The sequence below is a fragment of the Cydia splendana genome, chromosome 15, assembly GCF_910591565.1.
Source record: "Cydia splendana chromosome 15, ilCydSple1.2, whole genome shotgun sequence".
NCBI classification, from domain to species: domain Eukaryota; kingdom Metazoa; phylum Arthropoda; class Insecta; order Lepidoptera; family Tortricidae; genus Cydia; species Cydia splendana.
The window spans coordinates 8738413-8753266 of record NC_085974.1 but is presented as its reverse complement, the minus strand read 5'-3'; the positions used below and the strand labels follow the sequence as shown (position 1 = coordinate 8753266).

At 35.1% G+C, this 14854-nt stretch overlaps 1 protein-coding gene across 2 annotated transcripts in view; it reads right to left on the bottom strand.

Moving 5' to 3' along the window:
• LOC134797520 (cGMP-dependent protein kinase, isozyme 2 forms cD4/T1/T3A/T3B) overlaps nucleotides 1-14854 on the bottom strand; it is a 92596-nt gene that overhangs the window by 39425 nt on the left and 38317 nt on the right. Inside the window, exons 2-3 of one of the 2 annotated variants that reach the window (XM_063769771.1) lie at nucleotides 11150-11672; nucleotides 5467-5633 (exon numbers count right to left, since the gene is read on the bottom strand). In XM_063769771.1, the coding sequence (XP_063625841.1) occupies nucleotides 5467-5633; nucleotides 11150-11568 (586 nt within the window). In that variant the 5' untranslated portion in view covers nucleotides 11569-11672. The remainder of the gene's footprint in view (nucleotides 1-5466; nucleotides 5634-11149; nucleotides 11673-14854) is intronic. The other variant, XM_063769770.1, reaches the window with a different exon arrangement.

The following is a 14854-nucleotide window of genomic DNA, read 5'->3' as shown; positions in this document are numbered from 1 at the left end:
AAACGAATGATTATAAATACGTACATAGATGTGCACGAATGGACAGAGACTTTGATAACGAGGGGACTTTTGGCCTAGACCGTTTTATTTTCCGGCACTTACCTAGGAATTAGAACGTGTAATGGATACTAATTGATCTAGAAACAGTGCCAAGATTAATGATCTTTCCGGTGAAAAAGTTAAAATGCCGATGCAGAGTTATGGTCCGCTATCACGCGAAGATTTTCTCTTGTTCAATGTTGACGTTTTAGATGCAAGAAGAATTATGAACTAGATTTAATTTAGCATCGTTCACCGTCACCGTACTCATCGATTCTTACAAAAAATTGAGCTCTAGACATTCGACGATTATTATTATATTAAAGGCATGAGCAATATGTGTGAATTTGTAAATCAGTGTTGGAAAAGTGTTCTAACAAGTTTGATGAATGTAACATTCAATTTTAGCCCGCAAAAACAGAATCGATTTAGCTAAGATTCTTTTAAATTCTTCACCCTGATAAGGGACATAGGCCATTTTCTGTTTAAAAACAATCTCTCGATAACAAAACACCTATTTTATGAACAGAAGTGCTTCTCGAAACAGAATTTCAGACAATAAACTTAAAGCTTGGGGAACATTAAGGCCGTAGTAATGTTATTTTATTGCCCAACGTTCTCGCCTCAAGCAAGTGGAACTTACTTGAAAATTGCCTATTGCCCACGATTCTACAGAATACCACGTTTTGAAACACCTCTCTACAATACAGATATAACATAATTTCGGTTCAGAGAACAAAATTAAGTGACTACAATATTAAAACAAACACACATGACATCACCACACTCGTGTTTGCCTAAATTGTATATGTGGGAAGTTCAAATAACTGTACTTTATAAAACATTGACCTATTGGATAACCTAAGCGGTAATAAACATTTTTCTTGTATAACTTAACTACATGTAATGATTGCTACAAATCAAGACCTAGACTTGCTCGGACTTTGTTTATGACTACGCATGAAATATAGATGCAGTATGAGAGGCAATTATATTAATGATATTGCGATATAGAGAATATAGGGGTCTTTTCATCGCGTCCCGTGATCATTATGCACGTCTCATATTACTTTAAATTCCGATTTCTCAAATAAAACGGATACTCGATTGGTTTCCCTAAACGTAAATAGATATTGCATTTCATTGTCAAGCCCCTATTACGCTATCGTCAGCAAAAACTTCTAGTGACAATGCGTGATTGGCCTTGCCGTCCGAGATCGAGACCTTGCCAAGTTTTTACCGACTAGTCGACCAACAAACTTCAACAGAAACAGAAAGGGTGACGTCATTGGATCTCGATTCTATTCCGATACTTGCATTTAAGGCCAGGTTACGCTACAATAACAAAATATTCTTTATTTAAGGGGCATTAGGATAACTTTTCAAAGCGGGGTATTTTTGAAAATAGCCGGCTAAGCCTGTCGCGTGCGAATAGAGTTAGCCCATAATTAATTAATGAATTACCTAGGTCTATAGATGATCAATTTATTATAGTCTAATTTAAGGACTTGGCCTTAATGGAAGGTCAAATGTCTCGTTCATAACTAAATGCAGTTGCTTAGATACAGATTAGCTTATTTATAATACAAATTATCATTTTTGAATACTTAACTGATTCATGGAAAACAGTAAGTGAAAGTGTAGCCATTCTGCCGATCACTTGTAATTTGTGTGAAGTCATGTTTACGGTGGCCGATGGGATAATGCCCAACTATTTGAGTTGATAATACAGCGGTTTATGGCACGTGGCTGATAATTTGCGTGACTTGCCTGTGCGTAAACTTACACATTAATGCCTAAGTGCGCTATTAACGTTCTTATATACTTTCTGCTTTTTCTAAGTTTCTTTTGAGTGAAAACGAAAGAGATATGCAGCGTATCATGTGTTTATATGTATATATAAACACATGATACTTCTATATGTACATAAAGTTATTTATGTACATATAGAAGTAGTTAACTAATAGTGTCGTTTAGGCAAATTGATTTGGAAAACCACACAAATACAAGAAAATAAAGACAAAAAAAATAAATGTGTGTATTTTTCACGCATTAGAGCTAATCCGACGGCAAAATCTAACTCTACAGTTTACCGTCAAAACTAACATATGTTATATAAAAAAACTGATAAACCTAAATTGTCCGTGGACGATACACAAAAAAAAATCATTTTTAAGACATTTATTTATTTCGTTATTTTTATTTAATTCGTTCCTTTGTGTAAGGAAAAAAACCACATAAACGGACCAGTTTTCGCTCACAATGAAATCAGTTTAATTATTAATATACAACCTACAACAATTTTGAAATTTACCTGGATAGTTGGTTCATATATTTCTTTTGGATTTTTTTTTGACTTATGATCACTGTGATTTATGATAGACATGAATCATAAAACAGAACACATCCAAAACTTTCAACACATTAGAGCTGGTTGTGGTTTAGCCTATAAGTATTACACTTTTTTATTCGTTTTGCATTTTACTACGAGTATAAAGGTTTAATGGTGATTTGATGACCGACGAGCTAAAGCCAGCGACACAGTCAGACACATTGTTATTTTATAGAAATCCAACCCAAAGTATAAGCTATAAGACAATTTTTTTATTGAACGCTTATTACCATAAAGCAAAAGGGTTATCGAGGTTATTTCCTGTGTTATTAAATCATTACTTAAGGAACTATTGCCCACAGGAGTGACAAACGAACTTTGATCTATGTCTGACCCAATCCTTAATGAGGAATTTTTAATATTAGAAAGAAGATAAGCAATATTATTATTTCATCGGTAATTATTAATTAACATCCATATAGTGGCGGTGTGCCTAAGAAATTCCCACACCCGGCGGATATATGACAGAATAATTGTCGGAAATATAATAATCTGGGTCCTGTCCGCGTTCCTACAGTTCCATACCACGCAGGTCGCGCATAGCCAATATATACCACATTATAGCACGTAAATACCCGTTCAAATATGACAAAAATTAAGTTTCAATATACTGATTGATACATGTGTTACTTTACTAGTATGCAATGTCGCGTTGAGTCAGCTATGTGAGCCATGTATCCTTGACTCATACAACTTCGTCTCTTTGTTTAACCTTACTGAATTTCATGTTTATTGATGACTCCGACTTGGCTTGATCGGTAATGACAATGACATATCCGGGTGTAACAAGGACAACTAGGACAAGTCTAATATTATTTTATTTAACATAAATATTTTGTAAATAACGGAAGCGAACAAATAACTATTGTTGTCAATCATAATAAATCATAACAATTGACTAGGACTCGCGTTCCGCGTAAAAAAAGCAATTTATTTCATATTATATTTATTTTGTAGAGCTGTACCTAAGTGTCCTAAGTATGCGGTAACACGTGATTTGGAGTAGCATGCAATTGTATATTTTATTAAGTAAATACGTATAACATTGAGGATAAATTTGGCATTAAGACATGATATGTAAAAATATTTCTTATCAATAAATGATCATATAATATAACATTTAACCCGACAAGTGCTCTACCTAAACTAAGTAGGTAATATTAATCTTCTTCTTCTTCCTCGCGTTATCCCGGCATTTTGCCACGGCTCATGGGAGCCTGGGGTCCGCTTGACAACTAATCCCAAGAATTGACGTAGGCACTAGTTTTTACGGAAGCGACTGCCATCTGACCTTCCAACCCAGAGGGTAAACTAAGCCTTATTGGGATTAGTCCGGTTTCCTCACGATGTTTTCCTTCACCGAAAAGCGACTGGTACAAATCAACTGATATTCCGTACATTAGTTCCGAAAAACTCATTGGTACGAACCGGGGTTTGAACTAGGTAATATTAATATGTAATAATAAAATAAGTAGGCTAAACAGGTAGGTACTTAGGTAGGTATAATATCTGTCGTGCTTTTTCGTTTCATCGTGTTTTGTTTTTCTTGTTAGATTCAATATTACGTTGCAGTGCAGAATGTTATAATTTATAAGAAACCATGATGCTGTCTGGCTCTGAACTATTGATTACATCATAAAGCCCATATTCATAGTTAATATTTTATGAATCATTAGGTAATCATTATCATATTAGATAGGTAATTACCGGCGAAAATAGAGGCTCTATCGCTCTTGCATAATATTCGAGCGATGGAGAGGCAGATACGGAAATGACGATTTTCCTTTTTCGCGGTAGGCCCTTTTAGAGCTAGTGAGTATTTTGTAACCAATGGTTACAAATTAATACCTAATAAAACAACAACACAGTTAACAACACTAATTAATTAGCCTAGCTAATGTGCTAAATATTTTCTCCGGACTATAAATATTACCTACTTACATTCAATCACTAGTTTGACAAAACATTTTTTACAGTAAGTACAACAATTTGCCAAGTTCCTAATTAGGTACGAAAGCATTCGGTATCGCACGGCGGAAAACTAGTTCCGCTAGTTCCGAGCCGCCGCAGGAAAATCGCCTGCTTTTCCGCTTTCTCGCACACCACTCAGGGAAAGTACCTGGTTCTTAACGTGTTCATGTTTATGTTTACTTGATACTAGTTGAGTTTTTATTGAATATAAAAAAATGGAGAATCAAGCCTATACGTTGAAGTCCACAAAAGTAAAAATTGCTACTTTTAGTCTTTATACACGGTATTATTATACTTTAATAACAACAGCATTCTATTGTCGGGATCATATCCATATATTTCTAAGTACGAATATCATGAAGGTATATTTTATTTAGTAGGTATATACCTATATAATTCGTACCTAAATATATATTTTTTGTCATCGATAGACTAATGCAGGGGTCTCCAAACCCCGGCCAGCGACGCGTTCCTATCCGGCCCGCCGACACCCAAAGCGAGTGCCCACTGTCCGGCCCGCGGGAGCCAGGCTCCAGGGGTTCAGCATTCATTGAGAGTGGAACTGTTCCTAACAGCAGCAACCAGACACCCTCCCCCGGTGCAAAAACCGACGGTGGCCCGCTCGAAAGTATCTGAGGCGCAATATGGCCCTCAGCTAAAAAAGTTTGGAGACCGCTGGACTAATGCAAGTAATACTCTAGTACGCTACTATTATACGCTGTATATTATTTTCAAATTTCGATCAAATTATTATTATTTTGTTTAAAGATTATAACATTTGTAAATATGTTACAGAATCCGAAAAACCAACTGCAGACTTCATTACTGACGCCATACATACATACATACTACGCAAACAAAACTAAACCCACCTATAAATAATTTTGATAACAGCGCCCTCTAGCGGCGAATAGCCAAACTAGAGCCACTGTTGGTAAGCTGTGCAACTTGCGTTACATGATTTAGCGACGAGCTAATAGATGGAAGCACGTACGTATATTAGTTATACTACTCGCCGCTAGATGGCTTCAAAAAAGTAAAAGTTAAGTGATGTTATATTTTACCTTCCATAACATACACGATGCTGCCGACATCTCCCTCCTTGATGATGAGGCTACCCGCGGCATATTCCACTGGATACATGCAGTCCACGATCTCGCGGATCTGCGTCATCTCAAGGTTCTTCATGAAGTCATTGTCTAGTATCGCGCTCTTGATGAGTTCCCGAGATCTGCAATCGAAAAAGTAAGAGTTAAGAGAAATTATTTTCTTAGGCAATACGTATCGGTTTAAGTTAATAATAAACGCATTATCAATTTACCATCCCCAAACACTGGGTTTATCATTCAATGAATGAGGAAGATATTGCTATGTTTATTCATAATAGTCATACGGATAAAATTAGTACTTAGTATTTATCTGTCTATCCGAATCGTAATCGAATTAAGCTTACTTTAAAATACCTATAAGATAAGATAATGTATCTGTGCTATAAAATGACGGGAAACCCTTTTGCAGTTTTAAATCTATTTTAATCAATAAATAATAATAAGAAATTTTCATATATCAATAGATAATAAGTATTACATGTATTTATCTACAAATTATCGCATTTATCGAAATTTGAGTTGCCTATGGTATGATTTCTGACTTGCTGCAAACTACCCAGGTAATTCTTCCGACAGTCAATTCATAAATACTATTCATAGCCGTTGGGGTAAAAACATTTCTCGGTTACCTAATCGATGCTAAATAATAATGTACCTACAAAGGTAATATGATTATCCAATTTGCGGCTACTTATACTCTACTTAACACTCGTTTGTAAATTAAAAGTATAGACAGACAGCACCAACGCAAAGGATGTAAAATTATAAAATTTAAAAAAAGAATACCAGAGACTAATAATTATAAACAATACCTACAACCAGAAAAGTCATAAAACAACTACTCGTAATGTCCGATCGAACTTTTGGTTTCAGTTCCGGCCAAAAACTGCAGAACCTTTCGGCCGCGCCTTACGCAAGTGTGCAACCGAAGTTTCGGCTTCGGCAGGTATCGGAATAAATATCTGGTTTCTGTCGGACACAATATATAACGATTTTTTCTTTTATAATTTGTAGCGTTTTGTACAGTCGGCTTCAGATATAGGTACCTGACCCTGCTGCAAACAATTATGCAAAACGGTCAAATGTCTCTGCAGCTGACACCTTCATTCTGCATTTATGTAAACATAGTTTGTACGGTATTTGGTAAATAGTAAATACCTCGTGTTTCCTTTTGAATTTTTTTGATAAAGCGCATTACGATATTGGTCACGTTTTCTTGAATTAACACTCAGTAAAGTATTTATAGACGCTGAGCAACCTGCAATTTTATACAATTACACTTAAAAGGTGCTAAATTTATTAACCCAAGGCTCATAGTCTATCATTCAGCCAATAATTACCGGCTTGCAGCAGAAAGCGGTACATACATACATCAGTAGTTAATGGTCAGATGTCAAACATTACGTGAGACCATTAAGTTCCGAGCAACATCAGTAATAGGCTTAACAAGGATAACCTTTAAGTCCCTCATAAACTAGAAGACAGATTTATGAAAAGATCATGGCTCTAATGATAGTCTGTTAGGCGTAACGACTTCTAGGCTATCCTGATTGCCGAGATAAGGTATATACCTCTAATGGGCTAAAATATTACTTCTCTTATATTATTCGCCTCGAGCGGGCGAGGCTAGCGTTTAAAGTTGTGTTTATATCGCAGGCATTTTGTAAGAATCCGCTGTTTACAAACGGCGTCGTTAATTTACAAACGGCTTCACGTTTGTAAATTAAAAAAATAAATTTTATTAAATTAAATATCATTTATTACCAGGCAACTAAGGCCCACAGATACATACATATCTTACAAACTAACATACATATAAAATACTTACAAGCTAAAAATTATTTCGGCGACACGGCGGTTTTCAGTTGTGTCGCATGTTCCGGTGTAGGATTTGAAATGACGACGCCGTTTGTAAACGGCGGATTCTTACAATTTGCCTGTGACATTTACACCGAGACGTCTGCTGGATTCGTCTGTTAAATAATATCTGGGGGCCTAGCCAAGTGACCATCGTCGATAGTAAACGCCAATCGGAACTTAAATTATGGATGGAAATTGACAAGTGCCTTTTCGTAGCACCCGTCTCCACGATAGATTTTTTTTACATTTGGCGTTTGTCAATGTCCAATTGTTACCTTGGCTAGGCCCCCACCCCCAGGGGTATAAAGTACCTGTCAGCGTACCCATCGAGTTTTAAAAATACTTATGACGTGACGTGATTAAGTAAATCGGTTTTAGTTTATACCTAGGTAAAAAGACTTTTAGGTACGAAAAACACGTTAAGTATTATGTTGGCTTTCAATGTTGAAACAGCCTTTTTAAGTACCTATTTAAGTGTTACATTTTTGTACATTTCCTCTCTTTTATCAGATATCGTCAATCCTCCAATAAAACATTCGTTGATAAATAGCAGTTTCTCGTAAAATAAACTTTCAATCGAACGTAAAATACTTATCTTTCGCGAATGATAACATAATTTTGTCATAAAAATAAAATTACGACATCATTATTATTATTTATTTATCGTATGGCTTCGTTACATGTCACTGGATACAAAAATTTATCATTCACAACCATTACTTGCTGAAAGAAAATTTAATTTCCATCGTTAACATTTCTGTAAAATACACGTAAGTCAAAAAAAAATTTATTTTTTATTTTTGAAGGAGTGACCACTCCAAAAGCCTTATTTAAAGTTCTGCCTGTCATATTAGTTTGATGGTTAAAATCAAATGGCAACAGTGTCTAAAGAAAGTCTAAATGAAAAAATATGTTCGTTGGATTTTATGAAGGGCATTTTTTCTTCCTTTATACTGCTACGGCCTTTACGCGAATACAACACATACTTACAATGGAATTTTAATAAAAATTCTAGTTACTAGTTTCACTTACAAATGGTTTGGTGGCTTTAGTGCTACTGATTCTTAATTCCTTAAAATAAATTCATACCAACTACATAGTTAAGTCAACTGGTTTTTTGCCATTTACCAATTCAGCAAAACGTGGCGCCACTGCCTTTGAACTAGACTGCATATTGTACGTGACAACGTTAGTTCCGATTTCAGCCACCGGAACTCTTATGTTTGCGTTGACGTGATAAGGTCAAGAACGACCGGTTAAAATACAACAATAGCTTGTCATATTCGGAAGTACCTATACGTGCACGGCATGGGAGCGACAAACGATATTACGTGGTAAGGTCGAATATTACTAGTCTGACCTAAAAAATAACATTAGGAAGCTAAAGAGTCATGATTGTCATCAAACTATGTTTGTTGGCCTATTTTCCTTAAAGGAAAGCGGCTGAGAACTTAATTTTATTTAAAACTAGCGACCCGCACCGGCTTCGCACGGGTTACACAAAACCTAAACAAATTATACACCCAAACCTTCCTCAAGAATCACTCTATCGATAGGTGAAAACCGCATGAAAATCCGTTCAGTAGTTTATGAGTTTATCGCGAACATACAAACACACAAACAGACAGACGCGGCGGGAGACTTTGTTTTATAAGGTGTAGTGATAATAAATAATAATATGTCAATGTACAGTGTATGTGATGGTATGTATGTATGTGTATTAGCAAATAACCAAAAAAAAAACAAATAACTACGTATTTGTTTTAACGAAATGCATCTACGACAAACGATGCCACCGTATATGGCCTATGATTTATATCATCAATCGTGACACAGCCGATGGCGAGGACAAACTTGAGGTTCGCCCCGTTCGCAATTATACCAAATGGGTTCAGCCAAGGTACCCCGGCTAACACATGTTGGCCTTGGACGGTTCCATGCACATGCTTACTGTGAAATTCAATCAGTTTGATGGATGACTGTATTGACAGGGTGAACTCATGAGTAGACCAATTAAATCTATACTTAATGGTTATGCTAATGCGAACTAGCTATATCTATATGGACTATGGAGGTAGGTACATACTGTATGCCATATTTGGTGAATCAAAGTCAAAAACTGTTATTTTGTGTAACTTATTAGCGATATCAGATAAACAAGGTTTTACACTACTTTACAAATATGTAATTCTAATTTTATATGTATTTACCTGTATAGTTACCGATAGGTACTGCTAACCTTCTAGTATAGAATTAAAAATAAATATAGGTACCTACCTATTGACTTCTATCCAGACAATATTTATGCGCAAATTTATAATTTATTGTTACTCAATAAGCGCGAAAAGTTATAAAGTAATAAGGATATGCCTAAAGTTATATTCTAATTTGTATAGATATTGGTAGACACCAATTGACAATTTCAAATGGGTTTTATGTTTCTTTTATTAGTTTTAACACGTTTACGGAAACAAAGTAGGTAAAGCGCCTGTAAACGTAAGTCTATTGTAGTTTTTGTCATTTTGGTTCGCTTTATAATTAGATCAATTTGTACAAAATTGGTTTGGGAGTTGCTGTTCGTATGTGTCAGATCTTCATATTTATGTATATTTTGCTCGACTAAACATCTCTTAACCCTTTAGTGGGTAACGGCAAGATATTTGCCCATTATTAAATTGTACAACGGGACCTAATCGTATTTAAGTTTAAGTGTAAGATATTTGCCGTCAGATAACCCAGACGTTTATTTTTTTTTCTCAATAAACGCGTTGTTAGTTAACATAAATTTTAGTTCGCATTGGAGTATATACTAGTATATAGTTAGTATAGTTAACATAAATTTTAGTTCGCATTGGAGTATATAGTAGTATATAACTAGCGAACTAAAATTTATGTTAACTAACAACGCGTTTATTGTGAAAAAATTGTTAATTGTAAATATTAAACAATTGTTAACCAATCTATGAAAAAAAGGAGAGCTGATAAATGTTATTCGATCTCTTGTAAAATGTTAATTCTTTGGCAAGATCTTCGATATTTTAACAAAAATATCTATAAAAATAATTGGTTATGCTTGATTTTGTTGATAATCATAATTCTCATATTTCAAACGTCAAATTAATGCTTTTACACCTACATTAAATTTACTTATTATATAAAAAAAAATCGCTACAAAGTTTCAGTCGCACTATGAATATTGGTACCTACTTTATGACATTCACTGACCGACAATGGCAAACATATTGCAGTCTTGTAACTTGGAAAAAACAACAGATGGAAAAAATAATTCTCGCTTAAAATTAATAAAAAAATAACCTAGATCGTACGTGCTTGCAATTTTTTAGGTTCTAGATAGGTTTGAAATTTGCCAAGACATGCAATTTTAAGGATACAAAATACAGATTCAAAACACAATGGAATATAAGACTTTTATAACAGACCTCTGGGTGGCTAGAATATATTAAGCTAGAAGATATTTAGTTAATAGCCAACTACAGGAAATTCCGTTCAATCCATGTACGTAGGTATGATATATATTTGTAATATGTACGTACACATATTACAAATATATATCAGACAAAATTAGCCGTAGCGACACTTTCGACCTGTCAATGACCCGTCGTTAAAATTAAATTGTTTACTTTAACACGACGATGAATCCTTATTGCAAGTACCTATACATACACTTACGGTCGAGCTAAAAATGCTTTGTAAAATTGTTTCAAAAAACAGCTCGACACTAATTTTTAAAAGGTTAGTTCTTTTAAGCAATACTCACTTGCTGCTTTTGGGTATCTTGACTAATTTCATCTCATTGTCTTGAGTGAGAGATGACAACGGCTCAGCTGATATGGCGGTTCTTTTGAGCCGGGGCTCAATAAGTGGCAACACTCTAGTATTTTCCACGCCCGGCGTTTTCATCACAAATCCATCTTCATCGCCGTCTGTTCCATTTCTATGACTGTCTATTATCTGTCTAGTCAAAGGCTTAACAACTTGTCTGAATTTGTCAATTTCATTTTTCAAATATCTTATTGTAGCATCTCTTTCATCTATTTCATTTTCAAGGAGAGCGATAATTTTATCCCTACGTTTCAATTCTTCTGTCTTTTCTATCACTAGCCGCTTCATCTCGAGATATTTCTTCTCCAATTTGTAATTGTGATCCATTTTGCACTGTGTATGCGTTTGCGCCATTTTTGTCACTGTTTTATATGGTCACTATGACGCAATTTAATGTTCCGAATGTAATTTCATAATAATTTTTGACACGTTCACTGCACCAGTATTACAAGCGCTAACTGTGTAATAAAGTGTTTTGTTATCGCTAATATGGATAATAGATAAAGATAAATATCTACTCGTGAAAAGTATTAGGATGTCAATTTGTTACATGTATAAATCTACTTATACATGTTGCCTTACACTCATGATTAGGTACGTCACAACTCCTAAAAATAACTAATGTAAGTATATTGACAGAATTAGCAGACTCGCACAAAGTGAAAAATAAAGGCACTTAACGACTGTTAAGAAACACTTCTGTAGAAAACCAATGGTGTGTTCAATGGTTAAAAGTAACATGTGTGCCTAGAATAATCAAGAAGCTTCACTCGTTCACTCCCATTGTTCCAACAGACATTAAACAAATGAGTATGTCGTATACTTCATGTCGAGCGTAGCCACTTGGAGACTGGCTCAAAGTTTAAATTAGTTGACCCTTTCAACGACAGTAAATTCGACTACATTTACAATGTACATTTCGCTTAGTGTACATACGATACGTTCTAATCAAACTTGATTAACTACTGACCATCAATCAAAGCTGAACTATTAAAATATAAATACAATCGTTCTTCCGTGGGCCGCCTCAAGCGAGGACTTTGCAAAGGCCCATTAGGATTTTTATGATCTCGCATGAGAGTTTAATGAAGGTCTATGCAAATTTGGCCATAAAACAGAAAGTGCAACATTCTGAGTGCCATTTTAAAATACTGGTTAATTAAGGTTATTATCTAGTGATGACTTCATCACGTGAAGCAAGCTAATGAAAAGCGTGTGATGCCACTAAATTCTAAAATGTTTGAAAAGCTGTTACTTTGTCCATCGTACAAAGTTAGGAATTATGTACCTAAACAAATTCCAAAGATAGAATAGAAATAACATAAGACATAAATAAGACAATCACAATTGATGATTGTGTAGGCACGTGTTGTTATTTTCTCGACAACTATAAATGGTAGTGGCATTTTGTCTTGTTATATTTATGTCACCATACTCATTATTCACTAAATCAATAGTCGTTTTGAAAGTGGGAGTGTGAAAAGAACTAGTTGCTAAGTTGCTATGCGTAGGTAATTTTTTTAGAAGGCCGATCCACCGTTGTAACCGATACCTACCTTTCTAAGTATAGCAGAGGTGTTTGTTCAGGGTGAGTCACATTGACATAATGGTAAGGTAAAAGCACGATACGCTGCATAATTGATTGATTATCGACGGTGATTTTTTTGAATATATGGCAATATTTACGAAAAAGAAAATGAATATAAAAAAATATTTACAATGAAGCTATGCAAATGATATTTAACACAACAACAGTGTTAACACTTAAGCACATTTTGTTGCAATGTGTGTAGCTAATAGCTGTCTTCAATCCGACCTAGACCTGTTTTTCACGTTGGATGGGAGCCCAGACTGTATGTTGTTTGATACATTAAACCTTTACAACCAATCTTACATCCGAATTGATGCCTAACCATTTATTCTGTAAATTTCAAGCATTCTGAAGATCCAAATAAATCTAAAATTACAAAAAGTAGGTATGTAGTAAAACCTTCATATTATATTGCTTAAATTATTGATAAATCTGTTCTAATACGTTCTACCTATAGAACAGAAACTGATGGGGTTAATGGCTATGACGTCAAAATAAAACTGAACGCAAAGAATTACCTCTAATCAAATGCTGGTAATCTTGAAGAGATCATACATTTAACAGGTGCCTTTTAAAAGTATAAACATTCAATGCAATGAATAAATCACGTTAATGGCTACTTAATTTAAATATTTGAAGAATGATAAATGATAGCTATCAACCTTAACCATATCAAGAATTACCTTTAATTTATTTTAAAATCAATAGTCTAACAATGGGTCCAGTAATATTCTGAAAGTTTCATTGGCTTTTTCGTAGGCTTTGTTTCTTTTTACGATTTACTAGGTAATAGTACTTACTTACTATTTTCTTTACAAATAAAATTTGCAATTTACTTGATTTTATCTTCTTAGTGCAATTTACTTTATCATGTTTAATTTGGCGATAGTATATAGAAGCTGGATAATCTCCATGATACCACTGACGTCACTCGTCTAATTAAGCCCGTTTTAGCCAGGTTGACAGTTGGCTATTCAGTGGATTGACGTTATCACGACAAACGCCGGCTCCATTAGCAGAAGCATCCCATCATGACGTAAGGACATGTGAGCCTGCACGTGGTGAGGTGATGTTTACCTCAGGAAATGGTAGCGACGACGTTATATATGCCTTGGATCGCAGATCAGAGGTAAATCTTGGAATTTGCTTTGGCCTGGAAGCGGTATGCGGCTGTAATATTCTAGATCAATCTGAGAAATATAACGTCAATTCAGATTAATTTATCACTTGCATTCGATGCTACTAATAAAAATAAAACCTTACTAAATGCATACTTTCAATTTTGCGTTCTCCCGACCGAATTATAAAGAAGTCCTGTGACTAATGTGAACTTATTAAGTAGGTACCGTAAAATGGGGTGAGTAGGGACGAAATCGAAGTTCAAACCTGGATAAAAGTTTATTTTTATATGTGGCACATTGTATTATATATAAAAAAAGTATTCCGGATGTATGAATTTTAGTTTGTCAACGATAATTTGTTGTTTCATTTCATAACTTTAGAGATAAACACGAAATAGTAGGAAATCCCAGCTCACCCCGGGGTGACGAGGGATTTCCTACTAAGGTGAGTTTTGAAAATTGTCGGATCGACACTTTGGGATAGCTTGATTTGTTATTCGAATATATAATTTACGTAGCAGTAGCCTGTAAAAACCAACTCACCCCTCTGTCATCCCTCCTCAACCCATTCATAACCCAACTGCCCTCGTAATCCCTACTCACCCCATTTTACGGTACTTACTGTAAGTAAAAAAAGTGTGGTGTCATGTAGCAAGACTACAATAGATCAAAGTGATTTTGACGTAAATATTTACGTATTTAAATTTGCTTCCAATGAGGATGCAATCCGAGAAGTGTGTCTGAGGGCCACCCTACACTAGCGTCTTCCGAGCGTCGGCGTATAGCCAAATGGCTGCTGCTCGACGCAACGTCGGCGCAACTGCGCAGCAACGCCATTTTTCATAGCGTTGACTAGACGCTCAAAAGACGCTAGTGTGCTTCTTATAAGGAAACTCATACATTTAATAAGAACAGGTGCGACAATTAA